The following is a 17025-nucleotide window of genomic DNA, read 5'->3' as shown; positions in this document are numbered from 1 at the left end:
CGTCCTGTCCTTTTGAGGAGCAACTTGTTGTTTGGATATTTTGGGGCACGGAACCTGATAAACCTAGAATCTTTGATTAGGAAGTAGTCAGTTCATCAGACAACAGCCTTCTTGCAGTGATCTCTGGATGCAGGGGGTAATATGTGACTTGTATACCTGGGCCAGTTGCTTATATAGTCCTGGGCTAAAGATTCAAGATTTGGGAGTTCTCGGCTATGGCAGTGAATGAGATTGTCTATGGAAAATGTGCATAGTGAACAGAGGCTGAAAACAGAATCCAGAAAAACTAGAAAGAAAATAGAACAAAGTTCCTACATGTATATGAAGGAATGGGATCCAGAGCACAGGAAAAGCCGTCATTTCCACTGAGACATAAGGGGAAGAGATGAAGATGGTCATGGAGGGAGAGAAATTGGTAATTGGGGACAGATAAGGGAGTCCTAGGGTCAACCCTCAGAATTTTTCTTCTGGCTAAAGAGGCCCTGTTACCTTAGCTGTGTCGCTTTTAGGACAAGATTTTAAGACAGTCCCCATCCTAGAGTTTTCTCAACACTTTGTGGCCCCCAGCCCTGGACATAATACCCCAAGTGCGATCTGGTAATAGAAGATAGGGAATACCACTTTTCTTGAAGTAGAGTCCCACTTATTAATGGAAGCTAGTTAATACATTGGGTTTTTTTAACAGCTATGCTGTAGTTGTATGCCAAGCAGAGAAGTGGAAGAAACACTCTTAGTAGTCCTTCAGAGTCCTGGCACTTCAGTTCAGTTCAGTCGCTCAGTCGTGTCCGACTCTTTGCGACCCCATGAATCGCAGCACGCCATAGTTACGTGAAATAATAGATTGTATTTTTTACTCTAATGTTTGTTTGAAAAACTTAAAAAAATAGCATAATATGGAAAACATCCATGTGTCTATCATCCAGAGTATTGTCATGTTTATTTTATCCTTTTTAAAAAGTAAATAAAATATTTCAGATAAATTTGACAGTCCTTTCTATCCTCCGTTATAGTCTCATTTCTCCTTCCTGATGCAGTCACTTTCTTGAATTACTATAACCTTTCTATCCAATTTATATATGTTATATACCTATGTAAGTGGTTTAAAATTTTACACAACTGTGTTGTACTGTATTAATCTCATGTTTTTTTTTTAAACTGATTGAAGACATTTAGTTTCTCACTGCATAGGTTTTTGAACCCATCTTATTGGTATTTGTGTGCTATATAATAACATCCCTTAAACAATTGCTTTTTTTCTCTATTTGTGCATTGTTGCTTTTTAATCTAAATGCCGGTTTTTCACAAATTGAATTTCCTACTGCTCCTTTCATTCTGTCGTCTTTATGTAGCTTGATTTTTTTTTAATCTATTGCATGTGTACCCTCTTTTCCAACTTTGTCTCCCTTTCTTAGGGTAAAGCTCTAAAGCCCAAAGAAAGAAGCTTGTTTAATTATTTGCTCTCAGGCTTCTAACAACCCATAGGGGAGGAGGGAGCACACTTTTTCCCAAGCATCTCCTGTGCTCTGATCACTGTTGGAAGCTCATTTGTTTAATTTGAGCCAAGAGGCCTTCCTCTTGGACATCTTCCTATTGCTGTAGACTTAGAGCACAGGAGCCAGCTGCTTGAGTGGGACAGGTGCGAGACTTCGAGAATTCCCGTTCTGCTGGGCTCCCTCAGCTCTCTACTTATACCATTGAACACTTAGCCAGTCCTACGTTGTTCTACCCAACTATAAATGTGGTTTTTACACTAGATGTGATGATGTCTCCTTCCTCTTAGACTCTGTTAGTGCTTGTCATAGTGCTGGGGACCTAAGATGGAGGCGCTCGGTTAGAAGTATTCCAGTGGGACTCACTGCCTCTTGTCGTGACCATGCTTGTGCTGCAGGAACTTCACGGACCAGCTGCGGAAGATTTCCAAGGACGCAGGGATGCCCATCCAGGGCCAGCCTTGCTTCTGCAAATACGCGCAGGGGGCAGACAGTGTGGAGCCCATGTTCCGGCATCTCAAGAACACCTACTCAGGGCTGCAGCTCATTATTGTCATCCTGCCCGGGAAGACGCCAGTGTATGGTACAGTTCTCTTGCAGTAGTCACTACAGTGATGGGACTCTTCTCAGGGTGGCTCCCTGGAAGATCCTAGGGGTGACTCAGTATGGGTGCTTGGCCCTAGCCAGAGCTGTTCCTTAGTGTCAGTGCTCCTCTCAGAGGAGAAATATCAACTTGTATGAGCCAGTCAGTCACCTCTGGTCCTGTTTACCTGCTCACCCTCCCTTTCAGTAGCATTTACTGCAGTCCTGTGTGTGCTGGTGTTTATGCCAGGCTGAGCTTAGCCAGATGCAGAGACAGGTCAGGCCAGGTACCTATCCGTAGGAGTGCATTGCCTGTCAGGCCACAGGGCAGCACACACAAGCAGTTTGTGGGGCTTCTGTTGGTGTTCCATTGCTGGGAATGACTTAGACTTTTTGAGAAGTTTTCCTCTCTTTTAAGAATGGAAATGACTATATCCATCTCTGACTCAGTGTTTTTCTCTCACTGTTTTTTTTTCCTTCTTCAGCTCTCGTCTTCAGATGAAGAGGTGTCTCTCCTCTGATCTTATTCAACCCACATGTACTCTTTGTTTCTCTTTTATCCTGCTACCTTTGGGACACTTTAACCCTAAAACATCTTTAGAGTACATTACCACAGTCATACCATCTCCTTTAGTTTTTTCCCCCCTATTTTCTTGCTTTTCTTCAAGAAAAATAAAAAAACTTGAAGAGTTTTTAAATGTGTTCTGTACATTTTCTACCCCCACTTTCTCACCAACCACTTACTGCTTAGCTTTTTTCATTTATCTTACCTATTCCAGTCTCCTAACCCTCCTCTGCAGAGGGTCACCAATGACCTTTCTCCTCTTGACTTCTTGATACTTTCTCCTGTCTCTCCTTAATTGTTTTTGTCATTACCAGGAATGCCTGGCATTTTCCAGAATACTGTACCCTGCCCTCTTTTTCTCTGTTTTCATTCTAGTGAAATTCTCATACATTTCAGTTGTTTTGGTCATCAACTATTGTTAGATATTATCCTGTATTATTAAAATCTTCATTCAACACTTGACCTCTCTGCAGTTCCTATTTCTTCCTTTGACTTTTCTTCCTTCCACAAGAGTTCATTGATCATCTACTGTGTATGAAAAGAAACGCTGATAGATCCTGAATACATTTGTGGATAAAACAGTTGTGCCCTTTGCTTTTATAAAGTGTTTTGGTGAACTGTCTCTTTAGTAGCTTGTCTTCTCTGTCTACCAGTAAGCCCTTCTCTTTACTTTTCTCTTCTGTGTTGGTATCACAATTGCTTCTGGGTTCAGTTCAGTTCAGTTGCTCAGTCGTGTCCGACTCTTTGCGACCCCATGAATCTCAGCACGCCAGGCCTCCCTGTCCATCACCAACTCCTGGAGTTCACTCAGACTCAAGTCCATTGAGTCCGTGATGCCATCCAGCCATCTCATCCTCTGTCGTCCCCTTCTCCTCCTGCCCCCAATCCCTCCCAGCATCAGAGTCTTTTCCAATGAGTCAGCTCTTCGCATGAGGTGGCCAAAGTACTGGAGTTTCAGCTTTAGCATCATTCCTTCCAAAGAAATCCCAGGGCTGATCTCCTTCATAATGGACTGGTTGGATCTCCTTGCAGTCCAAGGGCCTCTCAAGAGTCTTTTCCAACACCACAATTTGAAAGTATCAATTCTTCAGCACTCAGCTTTCTTCACAGTCCAACTCTCACCTTTATCCAAACTTTGGGGGCAGTCTGTCTTCTCTTTGCTTACCTCTAATGCTATTTTTTTTATACAGTGTTAAATGTATTCCCTGTTTGCCACCCATTCTTCTGAATTTAATGCTAACATTTCTTCACAAGTCTTTCTTGGATGAAACTTTTTGTGATTGGTACTCTGAAAAAAAAAAAAAACACCTTCATTAGTCCCCATTCACAAAAGAGAACTTTTGGGGGCCCCTGATCTTAGTTTAACCTTTTCAGCTTCATATTGTACATGTCTTTGCTACATATACCAGAAAGGTCACTTGTTCTAGAATTAGAGCTGGATTTTAATCCTGACTATGCCAGTTTACTGTCTTAGGTTACCTAACCTTTCTCAGCCTCATTAATTAATTATATAAAAGACAGCATCTAACACAGGGCCTGTGACCTAGTAGATGCTCTCTAAATGCGCATTCTTTGTGTCCTTTCCAGTCTCTGGTTTTGCTTAATATCATTTGCCTTTGCCTGAAATATCTAAATACTATTTTTGCTTTATATGCTCTTAGTAGTATCTGTATTTTTCTAGTAGGACAGCATTTTGGTTGGGTTTCATTCTGGGTAATGTCACCTTGCAAGGAGTAATCCCAATTTCCTCACAAACAAATCATCATGTCATTGGTCTCAATGTGATACAGATTAACCGCAAAATAGAAGCAAGCAAGCACAACTTCCAACGCCTGGAAATCAGAAGCTCTTAATTGTTTAGTCTTTTTTTCCTCCCAAGCAGGTATTTATTGAGAGCCTACCATGTACTGGCCATTTCTTGGTGCTAGGACTTCAGCAGCAAGACAGAGTTGTGCCCTGAGGAGCTTACATTGCAGCTGAGGAGCAAGACAAGAAGTGCTATGAAGAAAGAGTAAAGATGTAAAGAAAGTAAAGGAAGGATAAGGTGATAGAGATAGACTGATTCTAGGTTAGACTGTCTACTCTTTTTATGCCCCACCTTGCCCTTAAAATTCTCTCTGTCCTTCACATTCTAATTTAAATGTACTTATTCCTGGAAGCTTTCTCTTATCATCCTACCTTTCTGGATTCCTCCAGAAATTGCATCAGGTTGCTGATCAATTAATTGTTTTGAGCATGGAGTGGATCTGATTCTGCTCAAAATCGTCTTCCCTCTGTACATACATACACAAGGAGGAGCCTTCCACTGACATGATACTCAGTACTTATGAAAGTTGGTTGATCTCCAATCCACATCTCTCTTGGGCCTTAAATTGATGTCCCTTGTTTAGAAAATAAGGATGCTTTTTAGGAGAATTGCCTTGCATAATTAGCCATGTTTCTGGTTCCCTCCATAAAGGGAGAATCCAATATTTTTGGCCTCCCTGTGTGGTGTGGTGTGGTGTGGCATGCTTGGAGAAGTCAGGTGTTACTCAGAGAGTTTTCCCTACCCTGGGCTCAGTCATGTTATACCTCTCTCCAGCTTCATACCTTGATCATGACCTTGGGTTTCTTTCACTTACATGTTGTTCTTTGATTATACCACTTAGGTAATCGGGGCATTTGACTAGGAATTAAGCATGCACATAGGAGGAGCAGTCAGATTCTTTGAAAGATCCTTCACCATCCTTCCTGAGAGGCCAAGTGATAGTCAAAACAAGGTCCACATGGATTATAATTGCCCCCAAAGTATAAAAGGACAGTGTCACATGTCCAGTGCTAATCTGCTAACATGCCTCATCCTGTCCTTAGTATTTTTAACTCCTTCCTCTCCACTAAATTGATATAATTTTTTAATGTAAATTTTTTTATTGAAGTATAATATACATATAAAGATCTTTTGTGGTCAATTCAGTGAATTCTCACAGTGTCACAGCAGGGGTACCTAGTTCTGATAGTAAAACATTACCACAATCCCAGGGTACTGATTACTACAACTTCCTAACAGTGATAACCACTGTTCTTTTGGCTTCTAACACCATAGATTGGTTTTGACTGTCTTTGAACTTCATATGAATGGAGTCATATATCATGTACCTTTTTATGTGTCTGTCTTCTTTCACTCAACATTATGTTTGTTAGATTTGTCCGTGTTTGTTTAATTGTAGTTTGTTACAGTTTTTCCGTTATATGATTTTAACACAATTTACATGTATTTATCCATTCTACTGTTAATGGACATAATTGGGTTGTTTCAGGCTTTTACTGTTATAAATAATGCTTCAGTGAACATTCTTGTACATGTCCTTTGAATATATGTGCCCATTTCTATTGGGTGTGTAACTAGGAGGGCTTTTAAGTGTACAGACGTATACTTCCATCAGCAGCAAAATGAGAGTTCTAGTCATCTACATCCTCATCAAACTTGGTATTGTCATTTTCATCTTAGCCATTTATACGGGTGTTTGTTAATACTGCATTGTGCTTTTTAATTTGATTTCTCTGGTGATTGATAACGTTGAGTATCTTTTTATATTTTTATTGGCTGTTTCATTGGCCTCTTGACAGGTGCCTCCTCATGTCTTTCTCTTTTTTTATTGGCTTAGATGTTCTTTATAATTCCTTTATTAAATATGATGTGTACTACACATATCTGTAGCTTGCCTTTTTACTTTCTTAATGGGTTCTTTTGTTGAACAGACATTTAGAATTTTAATGTAGTCCTGTCTATCAGTATTTTTCCTTTATGGCTAGTACTTTCTGAGTCCTGTTTAAGAAATCCTAAGGTCACGAAGATACTAGTCTGTGTTTTCTTTTAAATGTTTTTTTTAACCTTTCACATTTAGAACTAGCTTGTGTTTGCCAGAAATGGCTGTTGCTTTCTCTGTCCCTTGGCAGTGCTTCCTCTTTTGGTGCAAAGCCTAGAATCTCAGCCTCTTGCCCACATCTAGAATCAGCAAATGTACCCAGGGCAGAGCAGCTGCAGCAGATGGCTCACCTCTGTGAGATTCTCTTCCTCTCTGGAGTGTTAGCTCTTGTAGTTCTTTTGTCTTAGCACCTCTCTACTGCCTTCAGAAAGATGAGTTATGAATTTTATTTGGTTTTCTTGAATGTTCTCAACAGACACTGGTTTCCTTCTAACCATATCTCTTGGAGATAGAAATGATCCCTTAGCTTTTTAAACAGTCTCAAATTTCTCCCATTGAAAATATATCATACTGTTTATTGACCCCGTGTTTCCTCCATGGTATTTGATATTACCAAAAACAGTTTTTGCCTCTGTTCATTAATTTTTGCCTTGCTGTCACGAAATTCTGGTCCTCGTTTTACCTCTTAGCAGCATTTGACTTGGTTGAACACTTACTCCTTCTTGAAACGCTCTTTCTTCCCTGGCATTCATGCTGCAACACTGTCTTGATCTTCCTCCTAGATATCTGGATTTTTGTCCTTTGCAGATTCATCTTCTTCCTGTTCTACAAGTATTGTGAGCTCCTCAAGAATTGAGTTTAAGCGCTCTCCTTTCACTCCATTCACTTCCTTGTTGATCTCAAGAGCATGTCTTCAATTACTACCTGTACCTAAATATGTCATATTTTACATCTCCATTTCAGACTATTCTTGAACTTCCAATTGCTGTACTCAGTTGCCTGATTGATATCCTCACTGGGATGACCAAAAAGCACTTCAAACTCAAAACGTTTCAAAAACAACTTAAGATCTGTCTATTTTATTACAAAAGTCTAGAAACTCATAAGTTATCCATAAAATTATTTTCCCTTACATAGCCTCTTGAATCTGCTTCTCTCCATCCTGACAACTGCCTTCTTGAACTACCCTCATGTCTTTCCTAGGTTGTTCTGATCACCACTTTCTTTCTCTCACACAGCAGTTCCCTTGCTCTCCTTTATATCTGGTTTGCCCTTTGAGCTTCTTCAGTTCGTGGCTCTGTCCCCTATCAGTGCATTTTGCCTGCTCTTCCCTTGGCCTGGAATGCTCTCTTCCACATTCTCTCTCCCTTGTAAGTTCTTTTCTACCTTTAAATTTCAGTTCAGTGAAGAATCCTTTCCTGGCTAGGTTATTACACTATATCATATGCTCTCTGTGTCATAGCTCTGTGAAGTTTCCTGTTGTAGCATTTATCATTGTTACACTTTTTATGATTTTTAAAATTAGTCACTAGATAGTAAGCACTATAAGAGTAGGGACCCTATGTGTTTCTGATCACCATTGTGTTCCCTAGCACCTCCTATACTTCCTGGAATCAAGTAGACATTCAGTAAAAATTTGCTGAATGCACTAATCAATTCTCTCCCTGCTCATAGCTGAAGTGAAACGTGTTGGAGATACTCTGTTGGGAATGGCTACACAGTGTGTGCAAGTGAAGAACGTGGTCAAGACCTCGCCTCAGACTCTGTCTAACCTTTGCCTGAAGATCAATGTCAAACTTGGTGGCATTAACAACATCCTAGTCCCACACCAGCGGTATGAACGCTATTGCTTACTTGCCCTTGTCAAGCAAGGTAATATACTGGAGATTGATGAAAAGATAGGACACTGTCCAGGCAGAGTGAGTCACAAGGGAGAGGGGACCAAAGTGGGAGCTAGATGGTGCTAGGAAAAGAAGACCCAACTCCTCACCATTTGTTTTCTCTTCCTTGTTTAGCTCTGCAGTCTTTCAACAACCAGTGATATTCCTGGGAGCAGATGTTACACACCCACCAGCAGGGGATGGGAAAAAACCTTCCATCACAGCAGTGAGTGATACTTTCCAACTTGCTCGTAAGGTTCTCTTCTGAGCCCCCAAGACTACACCTGATTTCCTTCCCTCAACTCTGGTGCTTGACCCGTCACAAGATCTTTTTATTTCAGCTGATCGTCCCCATTAACCAGGCCCTTGGTTTTCTGATAAAGCTAACTGTATGACATCTTCTTTTCAGAGAGAGCAGTGAGCGAGTAGACTGGGGCCAGAGACTTGGTTATGTCTCCATCACTTTTGTTCTGTGTTTGAATTTCCCTCTTTCTCCCTGTGCCCACTTTTGGGATGTGGGAAGGACCATATCTCCTCTCCGAAGTCGCTTTTAAGTGAATTCCTTAGTTACTGGGATTGTCTTTTACTCTTTGCTATCTGTACCCCTGACTCATCTAGTAGATTAGATGATGGCTCTCTAATCCCTCTCCTGACAGCTCTGCTCCCTGTCTCACAGGGCTTCTCAGTTGACTGATGGGACCAGGCCTTCTTTCTCATTTCTTTTTCTTGAACCTTCATGTTTCTCTAGGCAGACTGGGCCTATCTCAGTAAATGTGGGGAAACCCTATACTATGCTTATCTTTATTTTCCTTGTGGCCATCCGTCCTAGTCTCTGGCCTCTGTCCCGTTAGAAAATAATGTTGTTCCTACCATCCACAAGAGCACTGTTCACTGTAGTTCCTGGGGTAGATTAGCACTTGAAGAAAAGATTAGCTTGTTTTTCGGATGAGGTCACTCTTTGAGCTCACAGGGCTGAACCATCACATGCCCCTCTGTAAGGGGTGGGAAAATCAAAGTTAGCAAGTACCTACTGTGGGTGAGGTCCTGTGCATGATGACTTGCATGTGCCACGGCAGTACTGCAGGCAGGTGTTACTCTTATTGACATTTGAGAAGAGGAACAAGAAGATCAGGTGGGTTAAATCACTTCCGTGTGTGTGAGAGAACAGAGATTCAAACCAGGGCTGTTGAATCCAAAAAACCTACATGTTTGATTTCTTAGGTTGTTTTTTTTTTTATTCCCCCTAAGAGATCTTTCCCCAAACCCAGAACCACCAGTATTGGGAGGGTGGAGGTTTTAGGAGCTGATCCCGCCTCTTTAATTATCAGGTGGTAGGCAGCATGGATGCCCACCCCAGCCGTTACTGTGCTACTGTGCGGGTGCAGAGACCACGGCAGGAGATCATTGAAGACTTATCCTACATGGTACGTGAGCTGCTCATCCAGTTCTACAAGTCCACACGCTTCAAGCCTACCCGCATCATCTTCTACCGAGATGGGGTTCCTGAAGGCCAGCTTCCCCAGGTAGGGCCCACAATAAGTCAAGAAAACCTTCACATTGAGGCCGTAGGGCCTAATGGTAGCAGAGAGAGTATTGCTCCCTTTCTTAAGCTGTTGACACTGGGAGGTGCTTCTACTTATGGAGGTTTGCTAAATGGAATTGGCTTGGGAGCAGAGATTCCAACTGAGAGATGGTGTGTAGAGTCATTGATAGACCTGTCTTGTAATAAAAGACTCTCAGTGCCTATTTACTAGTTAATTCATGGTGAAGACTGATTCTTTAGACCAGTGGTTCTCCAGCTTTGGGCTTTCCTGATGGCTGAGCTAGTAAAGAATCCACCTGCAATGCGGGAGACGTGGGTTTGATCCCTGGGTTGGGAAGATCCCCTGAAGAAGGGAAGGGCTACCCACTGCAGTATTCTGGGCCGGAGAATTCCATGGACTGTATAGTCCGTGGTGTTGCACAGAGTTGGACACAACTGAGCGACTTTCACTTCACTGTCCAGCTTTAGCATCCATCAGAATCTTTTGAAGGGCTTATTAAAGCAGTTTGCAGAGCTCCACTCTTAATATTTCTGCTTCATTGAATCTAGGATGGGGTATTAAAATTTGTAGCTCTGATAGGTTCTTAGTGATCCTGCTGATCTGGTGGCCACACTGCTATTGACCTTTATAGTGTTCTTAACATTCTGTCTCCCTGCTAAGCCTTCATAGCTTATTGTTTAGACTAGTATCTTGAACTGATCTCCTTTTCGACCATTTAATAATAAGTAGTATAACTACCATTTACTGGGTATCTTATGTGCCATGAACTGTGCTAACCGCTTTGTATGTGCTCTATTCAGTGCTTATAAGAATCCTATGAAGTAATTATTATTCCACCTGATAGATGATGAAACTGAGGCTTGAAAATGTTAAATGATTTCTTCAGTGTCATCCAAGCTAATAAGCAGTGGAGCTAGGATTCAGACAAGTTGTTCAGATTCCAGAGTTCATGCTCTTAACTATTATGCTCAATTTCCTCTGAGTCATACAATGTTTCCTAAAGTACTAGATAAATTTATAACATGTATCTGTTCAGAGATGTCCTGTGGCTTCATGTAGCCTAGGGTTAAAATTCAAAGTGCTTATGCAAAGCAGTCAGCAGTCATTAAGCCCCTGTTAGGTTTTTTATGCTTCCACTTAATTATTTGTTTTAGTCTTCACAGACAGTTTTGTGAGGATGATCTTATTAGTAACTAGAAAATGAGACTTTATTAAAGGGGTTAAGTAACTTGCTCAAAGTAATAAAATTAGATAAAGCTTGGGGTTTAAAAACTTAGTTCTAATTGATTCTAAATTCTATTTACTTCTACCAGATAGTTTTTACTGCCTATATCTGACATCCAAGGCAACAAGGCAGCTACTGCCTGTGCTTTTTCACCTGTGGCTTCTTTAGCTAGTCTGTTTTCTTATGATACTGCTTTTTTTTATAGAACTGAATTTATCTACTCCCTCTACAGCCATTCCTGAACTCTGTGTCTACTCTTTGGTGGTGGTCCCAACCCTGTCTGCTCCCATGGGGAAATGCCCATTTTCCTCCTGATCCTAAAATTGTCCTTACTCTGGACATGGTGATTTTTCTGTGAACCTTGATTCTGTGTCTTGATGTTAGGTCTCACTATGCGTAGGAACCAGGTGAGTGCTCTCTGCGGATACTAAGCCCCGCAGCTAGGTTTCATAGGAACATGGCAGGTGAACTGTCTACAGGCACACCTCGTCTTACTGCGCTTCGCTTTATTGTGCTTCACGGATACTGTATTTTTTACAAATTGAAGGTTGGTGGCAACCCTGCGGCCAGCAGGTCTGTCGGCACCATTTTTCCAAGAGCATTTGCTTACTTCATGTCTCTGTGTTACACTTTGGTAATTCTTGCAATGTTTCAGACTTTTCATTATTATATTTGTTATGGTGATCTGTGGTCAGTGATCTTTGATGTTACTGCTGTGACTCACTGAAGGCTCAGGTGATGGTTAGTATTTTTTAGCCATAAAGTATTTTTAAAATTAAGGTATGTAGATTGTTTTCATTTTTTTTTTAAGACATAATGCTACTGCACACTTAATACACTACAGTGTAGTATAAACATAACTTTTGTATGCATTGGGAAACAGAAAATTCGTGTGACTTACTTTATTGTAGTGGTCTGGAATTGAACCTGCAATATTTCTGAGGTATGCTTCTGTAAGGCTGATTTTTGGTAGGAAGGGCTTATCCTCTCTGATGGTTGGGTGTCAGCTTATAAAGGGAGGCTGAACAAAAAGCTGTATAACAAGTGGCAAACCCTTAGTTCAGAAAGATGAATGAACTCAAGAGGAGCTGTATGTCTCTTTGTCTCCCTCCTCACCCTGTGCCTAGATCCTCCACTATGAGCTGCTGGCCATTCGTGATGCCTGCATCAAACTGGAAAAGGACTACCAGCCCGGAATCACTTATATTGTGGTGCAGAAACGCCATCACACCCGCCTTTTTTGTGCTGACAAGAATGAGCGAGTGAGTGAGGGATTGAGGAAATCACTGTTCCCTGGTCATGTCTCCCTTCTCTGAGTATGAAAGGAGCTGTGGAAATGAGATCTGGGGGTTAGTCCTTGGCCTGTCCATCGCCCCTGGCACCTTTCTTCCCCCTGACTCTTGGGGTCCTTCCTCTGCTGCTTCCTTTCCTTTGTTTCCCCCTCTCCCCTCCTTCCCTTCTTCCCTTAAACTTGATCTCCCTCCTCCTAGCTCCCTGGCCTATAGACCCCATATATAGACCAGCTCCCAGAGATGGGAAAGGGAACTTCTATTTATTGAACTTCTATGTGCCAGACACTGTGCAAGGCGTCTTCCTCACAGCAGCCCTGTGAGGTAGGTACTGTTATTATCTCCAGTTTAACCTCAGAAAGGTTAAATAACTTGCTAAGATCACACAGCTAATAAATGGTGAAAGCAGCACTTAAACACAGGTCTGTGTAACTTTAGAAGCCTGTTATTTCAGCGCCCAGTACTCTCTCTGGGAACAGCAACTTCTGCCTTACTTTTGGGATTCTGATGGAGTCAGGTTAGAATTGAGTTGAGGCCCTAGTTAGGGCCAGGCAGGTCTTGGGATCTTGGTTGTCTTTGTTTCTATACAGATTGGGAAGAGTGGTAACATCCCAGCTGGGACCACTGTGGACACCAACATCACCCACCCATTTGAGTTTGACTTCTATCTGTGCAGCCACGCAGGCATCCAGGTAGCTGGGCTATGTCCTGGGGTATCCAGTGGGTCAAAGATAGTTGATCATTCCCATTGCCTCTAGAATATATCATTCATCACTGAGGGGCATTCAAATCAGGATTGTTCTCTTAATAAGCCCTTTGTGCACTTGAACGTAAGTGTACTTTCAACGTCTTAGTCAGGTTGCTCATACAGTGGGTGCTTTATGACAAAGGTGGCTTTGTGTCTGCCTTTTCATGGGTGGGCCTTCCAACCCAGCCATACTCATAATAGTAATCCTGTTCCTTACTGTCAGCCATCCCATCTGCTCAACCTGGGGCCCCTCACCTTCCTATCTTCCCAGGGCACCAGCCGACCATCCCATTACTATGTCCTTTGGGATGACAACCGTTTCACAGCGGATGAGCTCCAGATCTTGACGTACCAGCTGTGCCACACTTATGTACGATGCACACGCTCCGTCTCAATTCCAGCACCTGCCTACTATGCCCGCTTGGTGGCTTTCCGGGCACGATACCACCTAGTGGACAAAGAGCATGACAGGTGAGGCCTGGAATCAGGCTGGCTTCCTTTTTGCTTCAGCCTCTGGTACCAGACCCTCTCAACTTTCCGTGGGTAGAAGGAAACGAGGATTATCCAGTTTGGTGTCCTGGGGCTTGTCAGCCCAAATCTGGGTTGGGGTTTTCTCTTAATTGGTATGGGAATTGGTACCCTAGGGGTGGGGGAAGGGTTAGTGGCAGCTCAGTTCACCAGGAAGGACTTCTTTCATTTTTCCTTTTCAGTGGAGAGGGGAGCCACATATCGGGGCAGAGCAATGGGCGGGACCCCCAGGCCCTGGCCAAAGCCGTGCAGGTTCACCAGGATACTCTGCGCACCATGTACTTCGCTTGAAGGCAGAACGCTGTTACCTCACTGGATAGAAGAAAGCTTTCCAAGCCCCAAGAGCTGTGCCACCCAAATCCAGAGGAAGCAGGGAGGAGGGAGGTGGGGTAGGGAGGAATGCAGAAGGCCCTGTTTCCTTCCGCAGAGGGGGCAAAAGGGTGGGGAACAGGGCCAGTAAGCCAGACCACCAGCCAGAAATCTCTGATATTCACCTCATGCCCTCAACCCCTCACCCCATCTTGTCCCATCTGGCCCTGAACCCACTGGACCAAGAGAGGCAGCAGCGGTGCCCACCATACACACAGTGTCCCATGTGACTCACAGTGCTAAAGACTCATGCCTGACAGCTTGGTAAGGTCGGCTCTGCAGCCCTGCGGACAAAAGCTGGTAGGTTTGGGTTTGATACTTTAGATGGAAGAGTGAGGGGCTTGAGAAAGTGGGTGGGAGGAGGGAAGGATTTTTTAGGAGCCTTAATCAGAAAAGGTCTAGATTTGTTTAAAGAAGAAAAACGAAATCAGATGCAGATCAATATTTTAGGATACTAGATGTTTTAATGGGTTGAGAATCCAGCCTGTAGGAAGATTTTTAATGCTAATGATTTTGGTTGCCCCTCCCCCAGCTGCCACTCCCCTTTCCCTTATTCCTCTTTCTCCACTTTTTCTACCCCACCTTACACCTGACAGACATCCAGCCCCTAGTAAGACTTAAGGCACTATGGCACTTAGCTCTGAAGTGACACGACCCTGTCTTCCTTCCGCCTGCTGGTGGGTAACCAGTGCCTTCCCTGTAATGGTAATGCTGCAGAACTGCAACCTTTTGTACCTTTTGGGGGGTGGGGGCGGGGTGGGGGTGGGAGAGGAGGTAGGTTGGGATGAAATACCCTGTACCCAACACGCCTCCAGCCAGAGCGCCAGCTATTTTGCATTTGAAGGAATTGACTTCCATATTCATTGAGCTTTTAAAAAGATCACGACCTCAAGATGGTTAAAATCCATTGACATTTGCACTTTCAGACATGACAAGTCTAGGAGCTGCTGAGATGACTGGCCCCTGGCCTTTCCACTTATGTCTCCTTTCTTCTTGTCCCCGCTTTCTCCCCACCTGCCTGGGTCTGGAGTTAACTTTCATAGCATTTCTCACTCTTGGCTTCTTTTCCCTGATGGTCAAACCTCTTTATGTTTCAATATTTTTTAACTGGGGTGACTTACAACAGATGATCTTTAGGTCTAAAATAAGGGGGGGAAAAAAGCAAAAACTAAACGTTATTTTTATACCATAACCTGAGTCTATTGCCAAAATCTGGAAATAAATCCCTCCCATGCCCAGTGAGTTTACATCCCAGAAACATTGAGCCATCAGAGGAACTATGTACCTGACTTGTTCTTTGGCCTGCTTTGGCTTGGCTCTGTAGGGTGTGGTTATCTCCACATGTGGGGCTCAGGCTCCACCCTTTGTGCAAATAATACCTTTCTCTTGCTGCAGGCACCTCTGCTGCACTGCCCTGCACTCTTCCTGCAAGTGCGTCTCCTTCTCTGGACTATCTTCTGATGCTTGGCTTATCCCAGATTTCAGCGTGTCCTGTGGATAGGCTGGGGGATTTTGCTGCTCCCTATTGCTTCTGTTTACACAAATGACTTTTTCCTGATTTCCCACTAGGGCATGTGAGTGGATGGCATGGGCTTTTTTTTTTTCTCTTTTTTTCCTGTCTTCCTGGGTAGAGATGGGGTTTGGCTGTCTTGCAGAACTGGAAAAGTAGGGGGTTCTAGCTTGGGGCCTGTTGGCCTTGAAGCAAGGCTTCCTCTTTCCTCGACTGTTCCTTTTTTCCTGTCCCACTGCTTGGGATGAGGAGTTGCAGCTTCAGTGTGGAAATTCCTCTTTTTGAGGAGCCTGGGCTTGGGTTTACCCCAATCTGGTGATGAAGCCATGACTCTTTAGACCTAGCTCAGGCTGAAGGCCAGCCAGCAGAAGGTTGGTCTGAATATGGGCCTATGCAGTAGAGCTACCATTTCCCCTTCCCAGCAGCGCTTGTACAGACCCAGATTTGCTATGCAAAACAGTCTATCCCAGGTTCTGTTCTGGTTGGCTACTTTGTTCAGCAACTTCACAAAACGTAGCACAAACATTGATTATAGAGAAGGCATCAGGACTGTTGAGTAACTCTTCGTATACTTCTTTCCTACTGGCAACAGTATGGGGTGCCCTGTGGGCACAGCCCAGCTGAAAACTGAATGGAGGGCTCTGGGAGGAGGCAGCTCACTGGAGAGCCTACATTCCTTACACAAGTGCCTAAGAGAGTGATGCCAACACTCCCATCTGCCCTGTCCATCGCCTTCATATATTGTCTACTTCGTGTTTAGTCACCCTTCAGGGAGGGGAGCTTTCTTGGGACAGTGGGCTCTGAGGGTTCTCTTCTTGGGTGCGTTTTGGGGCTGGGATCAGGGCAGTATTCCTGGAAGGTCCAGTCATTCACCAGCATTTGCAAATGTCCATTGAGAGCTGGTGGTAGCCACCTACTCTCAGCAACAAGTTTGTGTTCTCTCCTTTTTCTCTCTTTGCCTCACTCTCTCCAGTTGGGTCTTGAGCTGAGGCTTGGCATTTTTTAGCCCTTAGGCATTTACATGCCATTTAATAAATAAAAGAAACAGCCTGGGCAATGGCAAGAACATGACATCTTGCTGTGATTTTCTTTCTTTCTTTTTATCTTTGAGACTTGAAAAACACCCTTAACCTTGAGGATTCTTCTTCGAAAGGTGGTGCATGCAGATTGAGAAGTGGTGTTGGCAACAAGCTTGGCTTTCTTTGATTTGGTTAAAGTGGTGCTTTGTCCTTAGGCTCAGAGGAAGTGCTGGGAGACCCCAGCCTCATCCTCTTAGACAAGTCTCCTGGTCCCTTTGTTCTACTCTTTTGCCTTCCTTTTCCTCCTCTCTCTTTCCCTGGCCTTGTTTTATTTTTTTCTGTTCATTCAGCTTGCTTGCTGGCCTGCCTGCCTATCTGCCTATGTGATGATGAATTCTCTGCATGGCTACAATGATCCCACTGTTAGCTGGCAAGGTCAGGCTTAGCTCCTTGGCTGCAGAAGACCAAGAATCTGCTTCCCAAGCCTAGTAATGTCCTTCCTGGGTTGGACCACCCTCAAGCTTATGTGAAGGTGTAGCAGAAGGCCTGTCCATCTGGCATGAAATCAGGAAGGCTTCTGGCAACTTCCA

General features: G+C 43.4%; 1 protein-coding gene across 2 annotated transcripts in view; it reads left to right on the top strand.

Annotated features, from left to right (window-relative positions):
* Window positions 1–13888, top strand: part of LOC138073846 (protein argonaute-1) — a 30720-nt gene extending 16832 nt beyond the window's left edge. The window contains exons 12-19 of one of the 2 annotated variants that reach the window (XM_068965774.1): window positions 1889–2073; window positions 7998–8157; window positions 8339–8429; window positions 9532–9726; window positions 12100–12234; window positions 12852–12953; window positions 13281–13480; window positions 13720–13888. In XM_068965774.1, the coding sequence (XP_068821875.1) occupies window positions 1889–2073; window positions 7998–8157; window positions 8339–8429; window positions 9532–9726; window positions 12100–12234; window positions 12852–12953; window positions 13281–13480; window positions 13720–13828 (1177 nt within the window). In that variant the 3' untranslated portion in view covers window positions 13829–13888. The remainder of the gene's footprint in view (window positions 1–1888; window positions 2074–7997; window positions 8158–8338; window positions 8430–9531; window positions 9727–12099; window positions 12235–12851; window positions 12954–13280; window positions 13481–13719) is intronic. The other variant, XM_068965775.1, reaches the window with a different exon arrangement.
* The last annotated feature ends 3137 nt before the right edge of the window (window positions 13889–17025 follow it).

The sequence above is a fragment of the Capricornis sumatraensis genome, chromosome 2 (assembly GCF_032405125.1).
Source record: "Capricornis sumatraensis isolate serow.1 chromosome 2, serow.2, whole genome shotgun sequence".
NCBI lineage: Eukaryota > Metazoa > Chordata > Mammalia > Artiodactyla > Bovidae > Capricornis > Capricornis sumatraensis.
Note: the sequence above shows the minus strand (reverse complement) of the source record. Positions and strands in the feature narration are given on the sequence as shown.